The sequence below is a fragment of the Dendropsophus ebraccatus genome, chromosome 14 (assembly GCF_027789765.1).
Source record: "Dendropsophus ebraccatus isolate aDenEbr1 chromosome 14, aDenEbr1.pat, whole genome shotgun sequence".
Lineage (NCBI taxonomy): Eukaryota > Metazoa > Chordata > Amphibia > Anura > Hylidae > Dendropsophus > Dendropsophus ebraccatus.
The window spans coordinates 9,963,948-9,979,310 of NC_091467.1; the positions used below are offsets into that span (position 1 = coordinate 9,963,948).

General features: G+C 43.0%; 1 protein-coding gene across 1 annotated transcript; it reads right to left on the minus strand.

The window, feature by feature from the left end:
• Window positions 1-1,230: 1,230 nt before the first annotated feature.
• LOC138772497 (ubiquitin carboxyl-terminal hydrolase CYLD-like) lies at window positions 1,231-15,044 on the minus strand. The gene is made up of 12 exons (XM_069952929.1): window positions 15,028-15,044; window positions 12,893-13,325; window positions 11,166-11,292; window positions 9,095-9,233; window positions 7,872-7,979; window positions 6,855-6,934; window positions 6,598-6,664; window positions 6,363-6,495; window positions 4,846-4,954; window positions 4,270-4,388; window positions 3,745-3,937; window positions 1,231-1,843 (listed from the first exon to the last, which is right to left on the minus strand). The coding sequence occupies exons 2-12, from the start codon at window positions 13,304-13,306 to the stop codon at window positions 1,656-1,658; spliced, it is 1,677 nt and encodes a 558-aa protein (XP_069809030.1). The 5' UTR covers window positions 13,307-13,325; window positions 15,028-15,044; the 3' UTR covers window positions 1,231-1,655.
• Window positions 15,045-15,363: the final 319 nt, after the last annotated feature.

The following is a 15,363-nucleotide window of genomic DNA, read 5'->3' on the forward strand; positions in this document are numbered from 1 at the left end:
TGACACATTCCCTTTTAATGTTTTGATCATGTCCCTTCTTTCCTGCAGAGTATACAGATGCAAATTCTTAAAGGGGTATTCCCCTAAAACATAATTCTGCATTAAATAATAATAATGCTTTTATTTGTGAAGCGCACACAGATTCCACAGAACTTCATCGACCTGTAAGTTTTTGGGTGTGGGAGGAAACCCACACAAACATCGAGATGACATACAAACTCTTTGCAGATGTTGCCCTTGGTAAGATTTGAACCCAGGACCGCAGCGCTACAGTGCTAACCACTGAGCCACCGTACATGTTGCTGCCCATGGTGAGACTAACAATTCCTTCTATAATTATCATCTATTCTGTCTCCTTCCACCAGTTCTGAGCTGCTGCTTTCTGCTGAAAACGTGAAAAATCTGTGTGTGAGCTTTTGTCTCTGTCTCCCCCTCCTCCCCTCTCCCTTCTGAGACAGCTGATGTAAACAAGTCCCTGACTGGCTGTATCTAAAACATTGTAGCTTCTTTGTAATACTGGGAGGGTTAATCACAAAGAGCTCAGCAGCAATTGTACCTCAGAATAACCCTCATAGCATTACAAAAAAGCTTCAATGTTGCAGATACAGCCTGCCAGGGACTTGTTTACATCAGCTGTCTCAGGAGGGAGGGGGAGGAGGAAGAGGGAAAAGCTCACACACAGATTTTTGTGTTTTTAGCCGAAAATAGCAGCTGAAAACTGGGGGAAGGCGACCGAATAGATAATGACAAGTATGGAAGGAATTGTTAGTCTCACCATGCAGCAACAAATCAAAAGTTATGTTTGAGTGGAATACCCCTTTAAGTCTTTCCTGATATGTTTTATGTCTCCACAAATTAAAGATCATCAGTGTCTGGGAAGACGTCAGGTGTTTAAAAAATTTCAGACAATGGACAAAGAATTTTTCCTTTGAGAAAGAAGATTGGTCCATCACTCATCATTGATCATGTATGGGCGGTATAAACTACCGTAAGTACAATACGTGATCTGCACCATGACTGTTCATCCATCATTTGTTGCTTTCTCTATTACCTCTTAACCTACTTCTATGTAATGTGGACGGCCGCCTTATCTCCCGTCTCCTGATGGACACGATAAGTACGGCAGAGTTTCGCATTCACTTGTCCTACATAGTTGTCTGGCATCTTGTGGCCGTGCCGCCTTCCCTTGTCCTACATAGCTGATGGGCGGCTCCGCCATCCTTACCCATTACTGTAATTATAAATACTTCCAGGACGTATACCGTACAAGTGGTTTTATTGCACATGATATATGATATTGCGCAGTCACATACCTGACCACCACACATCTCACTCGCCATAAAAATTATACAAAAAGTTAACATTTAGAATAAACCTGAGAATTCTATATACATTCAGCTGTCTTCTGTGCGCCTCTCACTTTCCCCCTTGAAATCCTCGCACACCATTACAGCCGAGACTCCTGGATCGGGGACGTCGTGCGTATCTGCCGATGAAGGAATAACGTGAAAGTCTAGAAAAACCTTAGAAAGATTTCAAGAGGAGTTTCAATAGGCCCAACACTGGATGCCTGGTCCGATCCCAGTCACCAGTCAGAAATGCTTGTAGGTCCACCATGGGTCCATAGAACATCTCCCTTTCAGAGCCTCTATCCATCAACCACTTTGCCTGCTGCGATCCGGGCACTGGTAGATGCACATGTAGATGTCCGAGAAGAATCTTTTAGACAGGGCGTCCATCTTTGAGAAGTTCAGAGTGTTGAATTCCTCCTCAGACATTGACAAGTATTCTCCCAATTGTGGGCAGGTTCGGACCACAGGGACATTGGTGCCAATCTCATTGCCTAGGAGAAAACGCGAAGGAGATGAGACGTTACTTTAACTATCACCTGCAGGAGAGTAGTCTTAAAGTGCCACTGTCATTTAATTTATTTTTGTAGAAATCAATAGTACAGGCGATTTTAAGAAACTTTGGAATCGGGTTTATTAGCCGAAAAAAAGCATTTTTTATCATGAAAAAGAAGTTTGAAAATAAAAGTTTAAATAAATTCTTTAAAAAAAAAGAAAAAGCAGTTTGAAGCTCTCCCCCCTGTCTTCATGGTTCTCTTATGGAGAGGGGAGGGGTGGAGGGAGATGAGGCACCAAAACAGGACAACAAAGAGTTAATTTACAGCTACATCACCGGGCTATCTCCTCTGACAGTCAGCACTGAACTCTGAATACTGGCTTTCACACAGGTCCCACTGTGTAATCCTTTGTTCTCTGCTGCCGACTAATCTCCCTCCTCCCCCTCCCCTCTCCATAGGTTACACAGGGCCCGATGGTTACTGATGTAAAAGAGTTGAGATTTCCTGATAATGAGCAGTGAATGAGATAGAGAGGAGGGAGGGAAGGAGGGGGGGACCTGGGGAAAGTCTTTTTGAATGCGGATAATGGCAGAGTTGCCTAATAACCCCAATTACATTTTCTTAACTTCTAAGTTTCTTAAAATCGCCTGAACTATTGATTTCTGCAACAACAAAAAAAAAAAAACACAACAGTGACATAAGACATACAATGAGAAATGTATCCTGTATCTACAAGAACTACTATGAATCCAAGATGACTGGGTTACTTAAAGGGGTACTCCAGCAAAAAAAAGGCTTTTAGATCAAATGGTTTCAGAAAGTTATACAGATTTGTAATTTACAAAAATTTTTTTAGTAATTATCAGCTGCTGTATGTCCTGCAGGAAGTGGTGTATTTTTTCCAGCCTGACACAGTGCTCTCTGCTGCCACCTCTGTCCATGTCAGGAACTGTCCAGAGCAGCAGCAAATCCCCATAATAAACCTCAACTGCTCTGGACAGTTTCTGACATGGACAGAGGTGGCAGCAGAGAGCACTGTGTCAGACTGGAAAGAATACGCCACTTTCTGCAGGACATACATCAGCTGATAAGTACTGGAAGACTGGAGATTTTTAAATAGAAGTAAATTACAAATCTGTATAACATTCTAACTGGGTGATTTAAAAAAAATAAAATTAATGGGCATTAATATTTAATAACATTAAATGGGCGCATAAGTCATTGCACTTTAATCCTGCCATTCTATCTGGGTGGAGGTTATTTATAGCCAACATAATAAGACTCCCGCGGTGTCATTCATGTCATATCTCTGAGGTGACTCTATATTAACATATCAGATTACAGCTATGATTAAGGCAACACGGCCGCCATCCATCATATGCGTCTGTTTAATAAATGTTATGATCTTCTGCATTCCTAGCCTTGTCTCATAGGAAAGGTTAGGGGTCACTGGGGATACTGTGAGATTAGCGGTGGCTGCAGAAGTTGGATGCCGCCCTAGGAAGCCCTGGAAAACATGGATACAGCTATAAGCCATGGTCCTTATCCATGTTTTCCGGACTCGCTAGACTGCATCCAACTTCTTCAGCCAGTAATCAAATGGCGCACGCTTTGGTTTGAACGAGGTTCACTCGTCTCTACTAGTGAGCAAGCCCTGCAAGGGTACAGGTAGTGATGTAGCAACTCAGCAACAGGCATAGGTGACCTCTCTGGAATTGGAATCAGAGTACATAGTGATAAGTCACCTTCTACTCTACAGAAGAACCAATGGAACTTATCTTCACCAGCAAATCCAATGGTGGACTTCCCAGCACTTCCCAGCACTTCCCAGCACTGTAACATGATGTTTGCTGTTTCTTTATGCAATTCATCTGCGTGAGTGACAATGTCTAACGTACCTATTCTTCCCGCCATGCTGTCAAAGAACACCCAGGAGTTTTTGCCCGGTCCATATTTAACGAATGACACAAAGTGACTGGTCCTAATGCAAAGAACGGCCAACAGTTCCAGCTTTTGTTTTTGTCCTGAAACATTGGTTGTTGTTTCGAGTCTTGTGGGCTTGTGGTCCTTCATCTGATGGCTTGCATGAACCTATGGGTAGAAAGTATAGACACTTATAAGGCCAAGTGGTAAGTTGTGATCTGTGGGGTCTCAGCGCCTGGTCCCCAACAATCAAAACTTTGCTCTACTTAGAGATAAGGGAGCATACTAACATTTTAAATTCACACTAATCTGAACGATCAGCATTTGAATCCTGCAGCCTGGAGAAGGTGGATGCAGCCTGAGGGCTGCACCTACCATCTCCAGGTGTTGGGATTCCAGTGCCGATTGTCCGGGTTTGTGTGAGCTTAAACTTTGGGCATGCTCGCTCATCTCTACTTATTACGTCAAATTTACCAATTACAGGTATCTCAGCCTCATACCTGTTTCTCACAAAGGTGGCAGAATTGGCGAATATTCCCGTCTGTGGTGAGTGGATCAGCGAGGCATTGAGTGCATTGATACTCTGCAGGGCTCAGACACATGCAGCACACCGAGCTTCCTGCACACACGACATAGGACAATACACATCATAACGATCGTAACAATACTAAACCTACCTAACCAGTGACTGCAGCAACCAGAGTGCTAGCTATCTCAAAATAGAAGAAAAAGAAGTAGGCACTCACCCAAAAATCTCTGTGTTAACTGTTTACCTAGACGGGCAGGGGAGTGAGATGTGCACGGTGCAAGCGCACACCTGGCACAGACACATTTTTCTCCCCTGCTCATCTATGTGAACAATTAACACCAAGTTTTTGCAGAGATTTGTGGGTGAGTGCCTACTTCTTTTTCTTCAGTTTTAAGATTTGCATAGTCTCTATCAGTGCCCTGGCATACAGTCATACACCATATCAGCATATTGCTGGATTATTTGCATGTACTTGAGAATGTGTGAAGCAGTCCCAGATTCACTTCTCTGGACTTATACCACTAGGTGTATATTATAGGACACTTACTTTTGTGCAGCATGTGAGTGATGTCCAGTTCCAAGGACGGAAATATATACGGAAACATTTTAAACTTCTTGCCAAATCTTGGCATCTGAAGGATGAGGCAACGTGGAACCTAAAAACAACAACACGGCATGGATAAGGCTATGTTCACACTGATTGTATTAAAGCGCCCCTGTCACTTTAAAAAAACTTTTGACACGTCACGATAACATAAAATGAAGAGAACCCAACAGCATCTGTAGCATTTTTTGCACCTGAACAAGCAATAAAAGCTTAGGGTTTTTTTTTTAGCACTACTATAGATGCTGTTGGATTCTCTTTGTTTTATGTTGTGACGCCTACATGTGGGACTGGTGGTGGGGGGGAGGGGGGGGGGGGTGAAGAGAGTGAGTATAGTTTTTTGTTTTTATCACCTGCCTATTATAATGAAAGTAAGCTGTATTACTCAGCCCAATAGAAACAAGTGAGCGCCGACCTATCAGGTCCCCAGTCGCTGTCTGTGCTATTTCACACACACAGAGATCTAGTGGGGGGGAGTGGGGCCGCATGAGGGACTGCCTGGATGTTCCTTAGATATTACATGGAACAACGGCCAGCAGACCGCACTATCGTTGCCATTTTAATACAATATGTTTTAAGACAACTAGCAGCCGACATCGTGCATGACCTAACATGACCTATTACACTAAATGATTATCGGCCGGAACACCCGGTAATTGGCCAAGTACGGACGATAATCGTTTGGTGTAATTGGGCCCTTAGAATCTATTCACACCACGTTGGTGAAGTCCGTGAGCTGTATGCAGTATCAAATCTCTTGGCGCATAAAGAAAATATACCCATACCTCAACGTTAATGAGAACAGTATCATTTTGGCTTACGTTTAGCTGGTTTCCAGCAGGGTTCACATTTTTTTTGCGGAATGGAATAGTACAGACTGGGTCTTACCTATCCCATAGAACAGACTGGGTCTTACCTATCCCATAGAAGAGAATGGGTCATCCCTATCCCATAGAAGAGACTGGGTCATCCCTATCCCATAGGACAGACTGGGTCTTCACTATCCCATAGAAAAGACTGGGTCATCCCAATCCCATAGAAAAGACTGGGTCACCCCAATCCCATAGAAAAGACTGGGTCACCCCAATCCCATAGAAAAGACTGGGTCTTCACCTATCCCATAGGACAGACTGGATCTTCACCTATCCCATTGGACAGACTGGGTCTTCCCTATCCCATAGGACAGACTGGGTCTTCCCTATCCCATAGGACAGATTGGGTCTTCCCTATCTCATAGGACATACTGGGTTTTTCCTATCCCATAGGACAGGCTGAGTCTTCACCTATCCCATAGGGCAGGCTGGGTCCTCCCTATCCTATAGGACAAACTGAGTCTCCCCTATCCCATAGGACAGGCTGGGTCTTCCCTAACCCATAAAATAGACTGGGTCTTCTTCTCAAGACCAGAGGCAGTATTTTCGGATGGGGGTAGATACATTTTTTGGGAAATGGGTGAGTACCTGGTCAAATGTAAGGTCTTCGTAGATCCGGAAAGATCTGTCCATTAGGGTCTGGATGCTGGGAGCCTTTAGTGAGACATCTCTTTCCACAATTATTTGATAGCTGTTGCTTTCCTGGGTCTTGTCATTACACCTGTAATCAGGATGACAAATCATCACGCCATTCAGCTGAATGGACACCACAGCATATAGCATCCATAATATCACATACAGTCGCCGATTCACAGAATAATACCTGATTCTAAGAAGCGGTTCCACTGCTAGAACTTCATGCAGTAAGGCACTCAGGAATTCTTCTGGGTCTGGGAAAGATGGACAAGAAGAAGTGAATGAAGCGGCCATTATTCATACAAGGTAGGGATGTCGCACAACTACAATTCCCATCATGCCTGGACAGCCTTAGCTGGGAATTGTAGTATTGTTACAGCTGGAGGGCTGAAGATTCCCCATTCCTGATATAAGGAATAAAACCTCCTACATTTACAAACCAACCTTTCTCCTCTGTAACAAAGGTGTCACACCGAAGTAGTTTTCTGAGCTTCATGACGTTTTCAGCATGTACAAATCCACTCCTGCAACATCAAAGTATGTATAATGTGAATCACATAGATATAGCACACATAAAATAAGCCAGCATATACACTGGGAGAAGCTAAACACAGGCCCGGACTGGCAACCTGTGGACCGGGCAAATTCCCGGTGGGTCACCTAGATTTTCAGTCAGTGGGCCGCCTATCCCGTACAGATGTCTAATAGTGGCATCCATAACCCATAGACTCATTTAACAGATACCCTGTGAGCTTTTTCATGGCATACCCCATTAACAGGTGAAGCCTATAGGTGATGGATGCCACAATAGGCTATGATGGCATCTGTATGCTGAGTAGGAAGAGGAGATTGTGATCCCGCTGTATAGAGCTCTAGTGACATCACATCTGGAATACTGTGTCAGTTCTGGAATTGTAGTTTTGCAATAGCTGGAGGGCTAAAGCAATGGCTATGGATGTGTTTAGAGTGTATGTCTCCTTATACTGATTCACCAAGCAGAGGCCCCCTGTTCCACCTCCTCCCAAGAACTTTGATTCTTATCACTTTAAATAGTTGTGAAAGTTTTCTAAATGTGTATGGTGACTTTAAAGCCCCTATTACACGGGGTGAAACAGAGGAGCAAACAACCGCTGTCAGCCAGCAGATGAGTACAGCAGGGGCAGCGGGGAGCTGCCTGGGTGATCGCTGAAACCTCTGGGCAGCCATAGAGGATAGCTGTGGTCTGCTGCCCCTGCTCCTATTCCACTGAGTGACGGCTGGAGATCGCTGCTATCATAGTCGTTTGTCTTTCAACATGTTGAAAGACAAACGACAGCAACGATCAGCCAACATCATTCATGTCGGCTGATCGTTGTCTTCTATTACTCAAGACGATTATCGGCTGTAACGGCTGATATCGGCTAAATACGGTTGATAATCGTTTTTTGTAATAGGGCCTTAAGACTTAATTTAGAAGATTACCTTCTCAGGGGGTTCACAATATCTTGCCGCAAGATTCGCTGTACTTTGGCATCACAAACATCAGGAGAGCGTAAGATGTGATCCAAGATGGAGGAAAATGCAAACAGACTGTCAGAGAATAAAAAATATCAGAGGTAGCTGGGTTAGTGAATGTCCTGTGTGTTTATAGGATATAGGTCTGTGTATAGGATATGTATAGGATATACGATATGTGTAGGATATAGGGTATGTGTAGGATATAGGGTATGTATAGGATATGGGTTATTTGTAGGATATAGGATATGTATAGGATATGTGTTATGTGTAGGATATAGGATATGTATAGAATATGGGTCATGTATAGGATATAGGTTATTTGTAGGATATAAGATATGTATAGGATATGCGTTATGTGTAGGATATAGGATATGTAAAGGATATAGGTTATGTATATGATATGTATAGGATATGTATAGGATATGGGTGTAGGATAGGATATGTATAGGATATAGGTTATGTATAGGATATGTATAGGATATAGGTCTGTGTATAGGATATGTATAGGATATACGATATGTATGTGTAGGATATAGGGTATGTATAGGATATGGGTTATGTATAGGATATAGGTTATTTGTAGGATATAGGATATGTATAGCATATGGGTTATGTGTAGGATATAGGATATGTATAGGATATGGGTCATGTATAGGATATAGGTTATGTATAGGATATGGGTCATGTATAGGATATAGGTTATGTATACGATGTGTATAGGATATGTATAGGATATGGGTGTAGGATAGGATATGTATAGGATATAGGATATGTATATGATATGTATAGGATATGTATAGGATATGGGTTATGTGTAGGATATAGGATAGGTATAGGATATGGGTCATGTGTAGGATATAGGATATGTATAGCATATGGGTTATGTGTAGGATATAGGATATGTATAGGATATGGGTTATGTATACGATATGTATAGGATATGGGTTATGTGTACGATATGTGTACGATATGTATAGGATATGGATTATATATAGGATATTGGATATGTGTAGGATATCGGCTATGTATAGGATATAAGATATGTTAATTAACCAATAATATGATATAAGATATGTGTAGGATATGGATTATGTATAGGATATGGGTTATGTATAGCATATAAGATATGTATAGGATATAGGTTATGTGAAGGATATTATTATTAGGAGTCCAGTCCTTCTCCTCACCTGAAGAGGGTGGTATCTAGATAGCAGGAATTGTAGTGTCCTTGGATGCCTTTCCTCTGTCCCACAATCCTCTCCAGGACGTCAGACTCACGCACAGGTGGATGCTCCTTCAAGTTGTCTTCCAGGACGCTGTACATATCTAGGCAGAAAGAGGAGAAACACACTCAATAGTGCTTAATATCTTATATTCCCACCGTCTTCATTTGCACAATTTTTTTTTTACACATTTTACCCGATGTTCACTAAGTGGGCAGGGCTTAGAGCAAAGGGGAGGAGGAGCTTCACATAACAGGGTGTGGCCTCTGTAACCATTAAACCTATTAAAACATACACCTATTATCAACTTTTCTCTTCTCTTTTGAGCAAACTTCTAAACTGACCAAAAAAACAGACCAAATCAATAAACAATGGTGATCTGGTTATAAATCAGCTATGGCTGGGTATACACTTCCATCTGGGATCCATTCCGGGAGATCCATCCCAGGTTCTGTTTATTTGAAGGATCTGAGCAGTAATTTTTTCGTCCACTCAAATCTTACAAAATAAACTCAACGGACCCCACTGAAGTCAACGGGATCTCTCAGTTACTGTCCATTTTAAAACGGACCATCTGGATCCCTTCTGTGGTGCTAAACAGTCTTTCAAGAAGTGTGAGCCTAGCCTTGGACGTTCTTTTAGTAGATTAAACAAAGCCTGATAAGAAGTCCGTCAAAGCATTGCTCCTCTGAGGGACATTACTGATAACAGAAGCTGTAGATCACAAACGAAACATTTTTTATTTTAAATAAATAAATCTAAGAAAAAAAATCGCACCATCAGTACAAAGAAAGAATAAAAAAGTGTTAAAGGAATTTAGGTTTATGGTGTCTTAAATGAGGGAAGCATAAACTAGTGACAGAAATGCTGAACAGATCGGTGTAACAGTCATTCTGTTCTCCTGATATGCAGGAGAATAGGATTCTTGTCACACCCCTCCCCTCGCCCTACAGCTGCTGATTGACAGTTGGGTGCCTATACACAGCATGGATAGATAACTGCCAATCAACATCTGGGAGGTGCAGTTTTCTGCTTCTCATGAATATCCAGGACTACTGAGCCCATGCACATAATGGACAGGACTACTTATTGTCCAGGTTATTCAGGAGGAAATCTCTGGATCAGCTGCACAGAACAATGTGAGTGATACATCATTCTGTTCAGCTTCTCTGTCACTAGTTTATGCTACTCTTATAAAGGACGGCCTAAACCTGCTGACAGAGTCTCTTTAAAGATACCCATAGCTAAAAACCAGATGCCTCAGCACATTAACTAATACTTTCTCAGGTAAAAATATCTGGATACATGATAATAAACTGATCTTAGATACCACCGACACCAATCATGTATGTAAGCTGTAGAAATGAGGCCAGGGACAGTAAATGACATTGCTGTAACTGCCTGGCAGCTCATCCTGATGTAATTACAGCTATTAGATCCTAATCATCCCCTAAAGTGCCGCTCACTCATAGTAAAATATAGGCTTAATGGTATGCCATGACCGAGCCAGGAGGGATTGTGGGATTGCTTTCATTGACGTATATTCTTTATACTAAGAAACTAAAAGTCATTAACGATACGTCAAAGATCTGTTTCCAAAATACCAGAATCATACGACACATATCTTTATACTATCTAAGATTCTTCTTAAAGGGGTACTCCAGAAAAAAAGATTTAAAAAAATCTCCAGTCTTACAGTACTTATCAGCTGCTGTATGTCCTGCAGAAAGTGGTGTAATCTTTCCAGTGTGACACAGTGCTCTCTGCTGCCCCCTCTGTCCATATCAGGAACTGTCCAGAGCAGCAGATCCCCATAGAAAACCTCTCCTGCTCTGGACAGTTCCTGACATGGACAGAGGGGGCAGCAGAGAGCACTGTGTCAGACTGGAAAGAATACATTACTTCCTGCAGGACATACAGCAGCTGATAAGTACTGGAAGACTGGACATTTTTGAATAGCTGTATATTACAAATCTATATAACACCAGTTGAGAACCTCTTTAAGAAAATTAGATTGTCTTTGATGAAGCTTTACCTCCTCCATCCAGCTTGGGTCCGTTCCCCCTGTACTGTGGATACCGCTGCACACTGGAGCTCACAGCCAGAATATCCCCGGCGTCCACCTTTATCAATGGTGTGGAGTTATTGTTGCACTCTCCAACCTGCAAAATATTACCGAACGTTTGTAACTATAACAGTAATGAAAAACTCAAATCTATACAGATCTTTTGTGGACTTGCATCGGATTTTATTATTTCCATTGCAAATATAGGGCATATTGCAGAAGGGAAAAAAAAATCTGTGCTCTTAAAGCGAACCTGTCACCAAGACAGTGAGTATCCACTCTAGTAGCAGCAGGAGGCGCTGGGCTGATTGATATACTGCTGTGTAAATCTCTGCTGCCACCTCTGTCCATGTCAGGAACTGTCCAGAGCAGCAGAGGTTTTCTATGGGGATTTGCTGCTGCTCTGGACAGTTCCTGACATAGACAGAGGTGGCAGCACTGTGTCACACTGGAAAGAATACACCACTTCCTGCAGGACCTACAGCAGCTAATAAGTACTGGAAGACTAGAGATTTTTAAATTGAAGTAAATAACAAATCTTTCTAATTTTCAAACACCCACTGATTTAAGGACACATCTTTTCTCCGGAGTACCCCTTTAAGTCAACACATATGTTTCCCGTTGCTTGTAACTAGTTTAACTTGCATTCTACTGTTATTAATTGTGGATTTTCGGTGCTGAATCACACAAATTTGCTTCGTCCGTTGACTACGCCATTACCTATTATAACTATTCCACATGATATAAGAATAAGTGTACACCATATGCTTGCCATAAAGCAGTACAAAGTTATACAACGTACTGAAAGATAATGCTGCAAAATCTAGTCTACAACTTGGGTATACTTCTCTTCGACTAAACTATGGGAGAAATTTATCAAACATGGTGTAAAGTGAAACTGGCTCAGTCGCCCCTAGCAACCAATCAGATTCCACCTTTCATTCCTCACAGACTCTTTGGAAAATGAAAGGTGGAATCTGATTGGTTGCTAGGGGCAACTGGGCCTGTTTCACTTTACACCATGTTTGATAAATCTCCCCCATAGTATATCTAGAACTTGAGATGTTAATAGAGCCTATTGCAATACACATACACATAGCAAGGTTGTCCATAGAGACCCTGCTGCTGCTGTTGGTTCATGTCATCACACTACACCATCTGGCAGGTGGAGGAAGCAGAGCTGGTTGGTCTTTCCGACACTCTTTGCCTCCTTTCTGGGAGAGAAGGTCAAAATTAAAGGGAACCCGTCATCACTTTTATACTGGCTGAGCCAAGAGTCATTGGGGCGGTCCCTGGTGGGATAGTTCCGCCCAACCAGCCTTGATTGATAGATCTCTCCCTGTTTGGAGTGAAAAGAAGCCACCAGGGGCCACTCATCTAAAGCTTTGACTGTCTGGGCATGATGGGAATTGTAGTTTTGTAACAGCTGGAGAGCCAAAGGTTCTCCACCCCTGCAGTAGAGTATGGACCATGTTAGTCCTCCTACTGATGATCTCCGACATTGTCTAGACCAGGGATGGGGAACCTTCAGCCCTCTAGCTGTTGCAAAACTACAATTCCCATCATGCCTGGACAGCCGAAGCTTTAGCTTCGGCTGTCCAGGCATGATGGGAATTGTAGTTTTGCAACAGCCAAAAGGCCGAAGGTTCCCAATCCCTAGTCTAGGCTACACAATATTATAGTATGACTGTACTCACCAATAATTCCACTTCAACCAGTAACTTTGTCAGTTCGCACAGTCCTGATTTCTCGGAAAGTTCCCATATGGCGGTGGCCACCCCTACAGCGGGATAGCCCTGGTAGCGCACTCTGACAACATCGCTGATCTGCAAAGCGCACACTGCCAGGAATAGCTTCTCATTGGCCAGAAGATGGAGCCGCCGCGGAGGTGATCCGATCCCATACAGAAAGGCGGACTCTCTTCTGCTCAGAAGCCGGACATGGTTTCTCCTCACCGACACTTCGGGGCGTGAAGGCAAATCCATGATCCGGCCGCGGGTCTGTTCATTGTCCAGGAAAACACCTACAGATCCGGGGGCCACCTTGTGTCGGCCAGTTATGAACTCTCGAAGGACGATGAATGGCTTCCGAGACTTTGCCCTGGAATTCATGCTGGACGTTCTGTGGCACCTACATAGAAGATGAGAATGTAAGCCATCGATATAGGTAGTAGGTAATACAGGTAAAACATTAAAGGGGAACTCTGATAATTGTTTTTCTTTTAAATTAACTGGTGTCAAAAAATATGATTTTTAATTTAGTTCTCTCTAAAAAAAAAAAAAACTCCAGTCTTCCAGTACTTATCAGCTGCTGTATGTCCTACAGGAAGTGGTGTATTCTCTCCAGCATGACACAATGCTCTCTGCTGCCACCTCTGTCCATGTCAGGAACTGTCTAGAGCAGGAGAGGTTTTCTATGGGGATTTGCTGCTGCTCTGGACAGTTTCTGACATGGACAGAGGTGGCAGCAGAGAGCACTGTGTCAGATTGGAAAGAATACACCACTTCCTGCAGGACATACAGCAGCTGATAAGTACTGGAAGACTGGAGATTTTTAAATAGAAATAGAAAAAAAAAAAAAGCTGGAGTTCCTCTCTTATGATTGTGTCTACATTCACGTTAACTAAATACTGGACCCACAAAAAATAAAGCAAAACTCGGACTTACTGTCCATTAACGATATTGCCCACTCAGGGCCATCCTGTTTAGTAGTCTTAAAGGGGTACACCGGACGGGGCTTTTTTGTCTATGGCCGCGGAGGAGGTGGATGAGGGCAATGAGGTCCCCTTACTTCCCCGGATACAGCACCGTGTCCCGAATCACGCCACTCCCGGTCCGCGATGTCCGGACGCTTCCTGGTCTCTGCAGGGGCTTGAGACGTGACGTTTGAAGTCCGCTCAGCCAGTCAGTGGCAGAAGTGGGACCCCGTCCCTGCCACTGACTGGCTGAGCGGACTTGAAACATCACGTCTCAAGCCCCTGCAGAGACCAAGAAGCGGCCAGACATCGCGGACCGGGAGTGGCGCGATTCGGGACACGGTGCTGTATCCGGGGAAGTAAGGGGACCTCATTGCCCTCATCCACCTCCTCCCCGGCCATAGACAAAAAAGCCCCCAGCCCGGAGTACCCCTTTAAGCCACCCATGTATTACATAGACGGCCATTCATCTGGAACGTCTCAGACTTCAAGCAATGGTAGGGGTCTACGCTCGCCATGTATGATGCTAAATGCAATGTAGAGGCATTGGGGGAGATTTATCAAACATGGTGTAAAGTGAAACTGGCTCAGTCGCCCCTAGCAACCAATCAGATTCCACCTTTCATTTTCCAAAGAGTCTGTGAGGAATGAAAGGTGGAATCTGATTGGTTGCTAGGGGCAACTGAGCCAGTCTCACTTTACACCATGTTTGATAAACCTCCCCCATTATATTGACAATTATCGGCTAGGTGACGTTTAGATGCCATACGGTTACGGACTGTCAGTTTTTAAAGATGAAACATATTAAAGAAACTTTTTCCACTAATTAAATAAATAAATAATAAATCAATAATAAAATAGATCAATCAATAAATAAATAATAATAAAAAAGAAAAAACATAAATGAATAATAGAATAGATTACAAAATAATAATAATAATAATAATAATAATAATAATAATAATAATATAGGTAAATAAGTTATTTCAGGAATTCTTGATGAGGTTTGGCACAGATCACATCCATCCGTCCCCATCACTGTCTGGAATCTCACTGCCCCCCCGTGGTCCCCGCTTCCCTGTCATTTGTTACGATCCTTTATATTCCTCATCAGTAACACCCAGTACTGTCACTCACCCGCTGCGGCCGTCACTCTGTGTCATCCGCGTTGTGTACAAGGACTATTTATACTGCAGGGATGACAGGGAGCACTATGTGAGATCCACCCAGCTCTACCTGCCAGTACCTACACTTGTATAACAACCAATAGATAAACAGATCATTTATAGGTACATTAGGAAATGGATAATAGACTGAGCAGCCATAACATTAAAACTGCCTGCCTACAGCTTGTGCCACTAAAATAGCTCCTACTCACTAGCCAGCAATATGTTTTTTAAGTCTTAAAGTGATATTGTCACCCCCCCTTACTCTTGCTTCATTTCATCTGTGGACAGTGTCACCTGGGCGGGG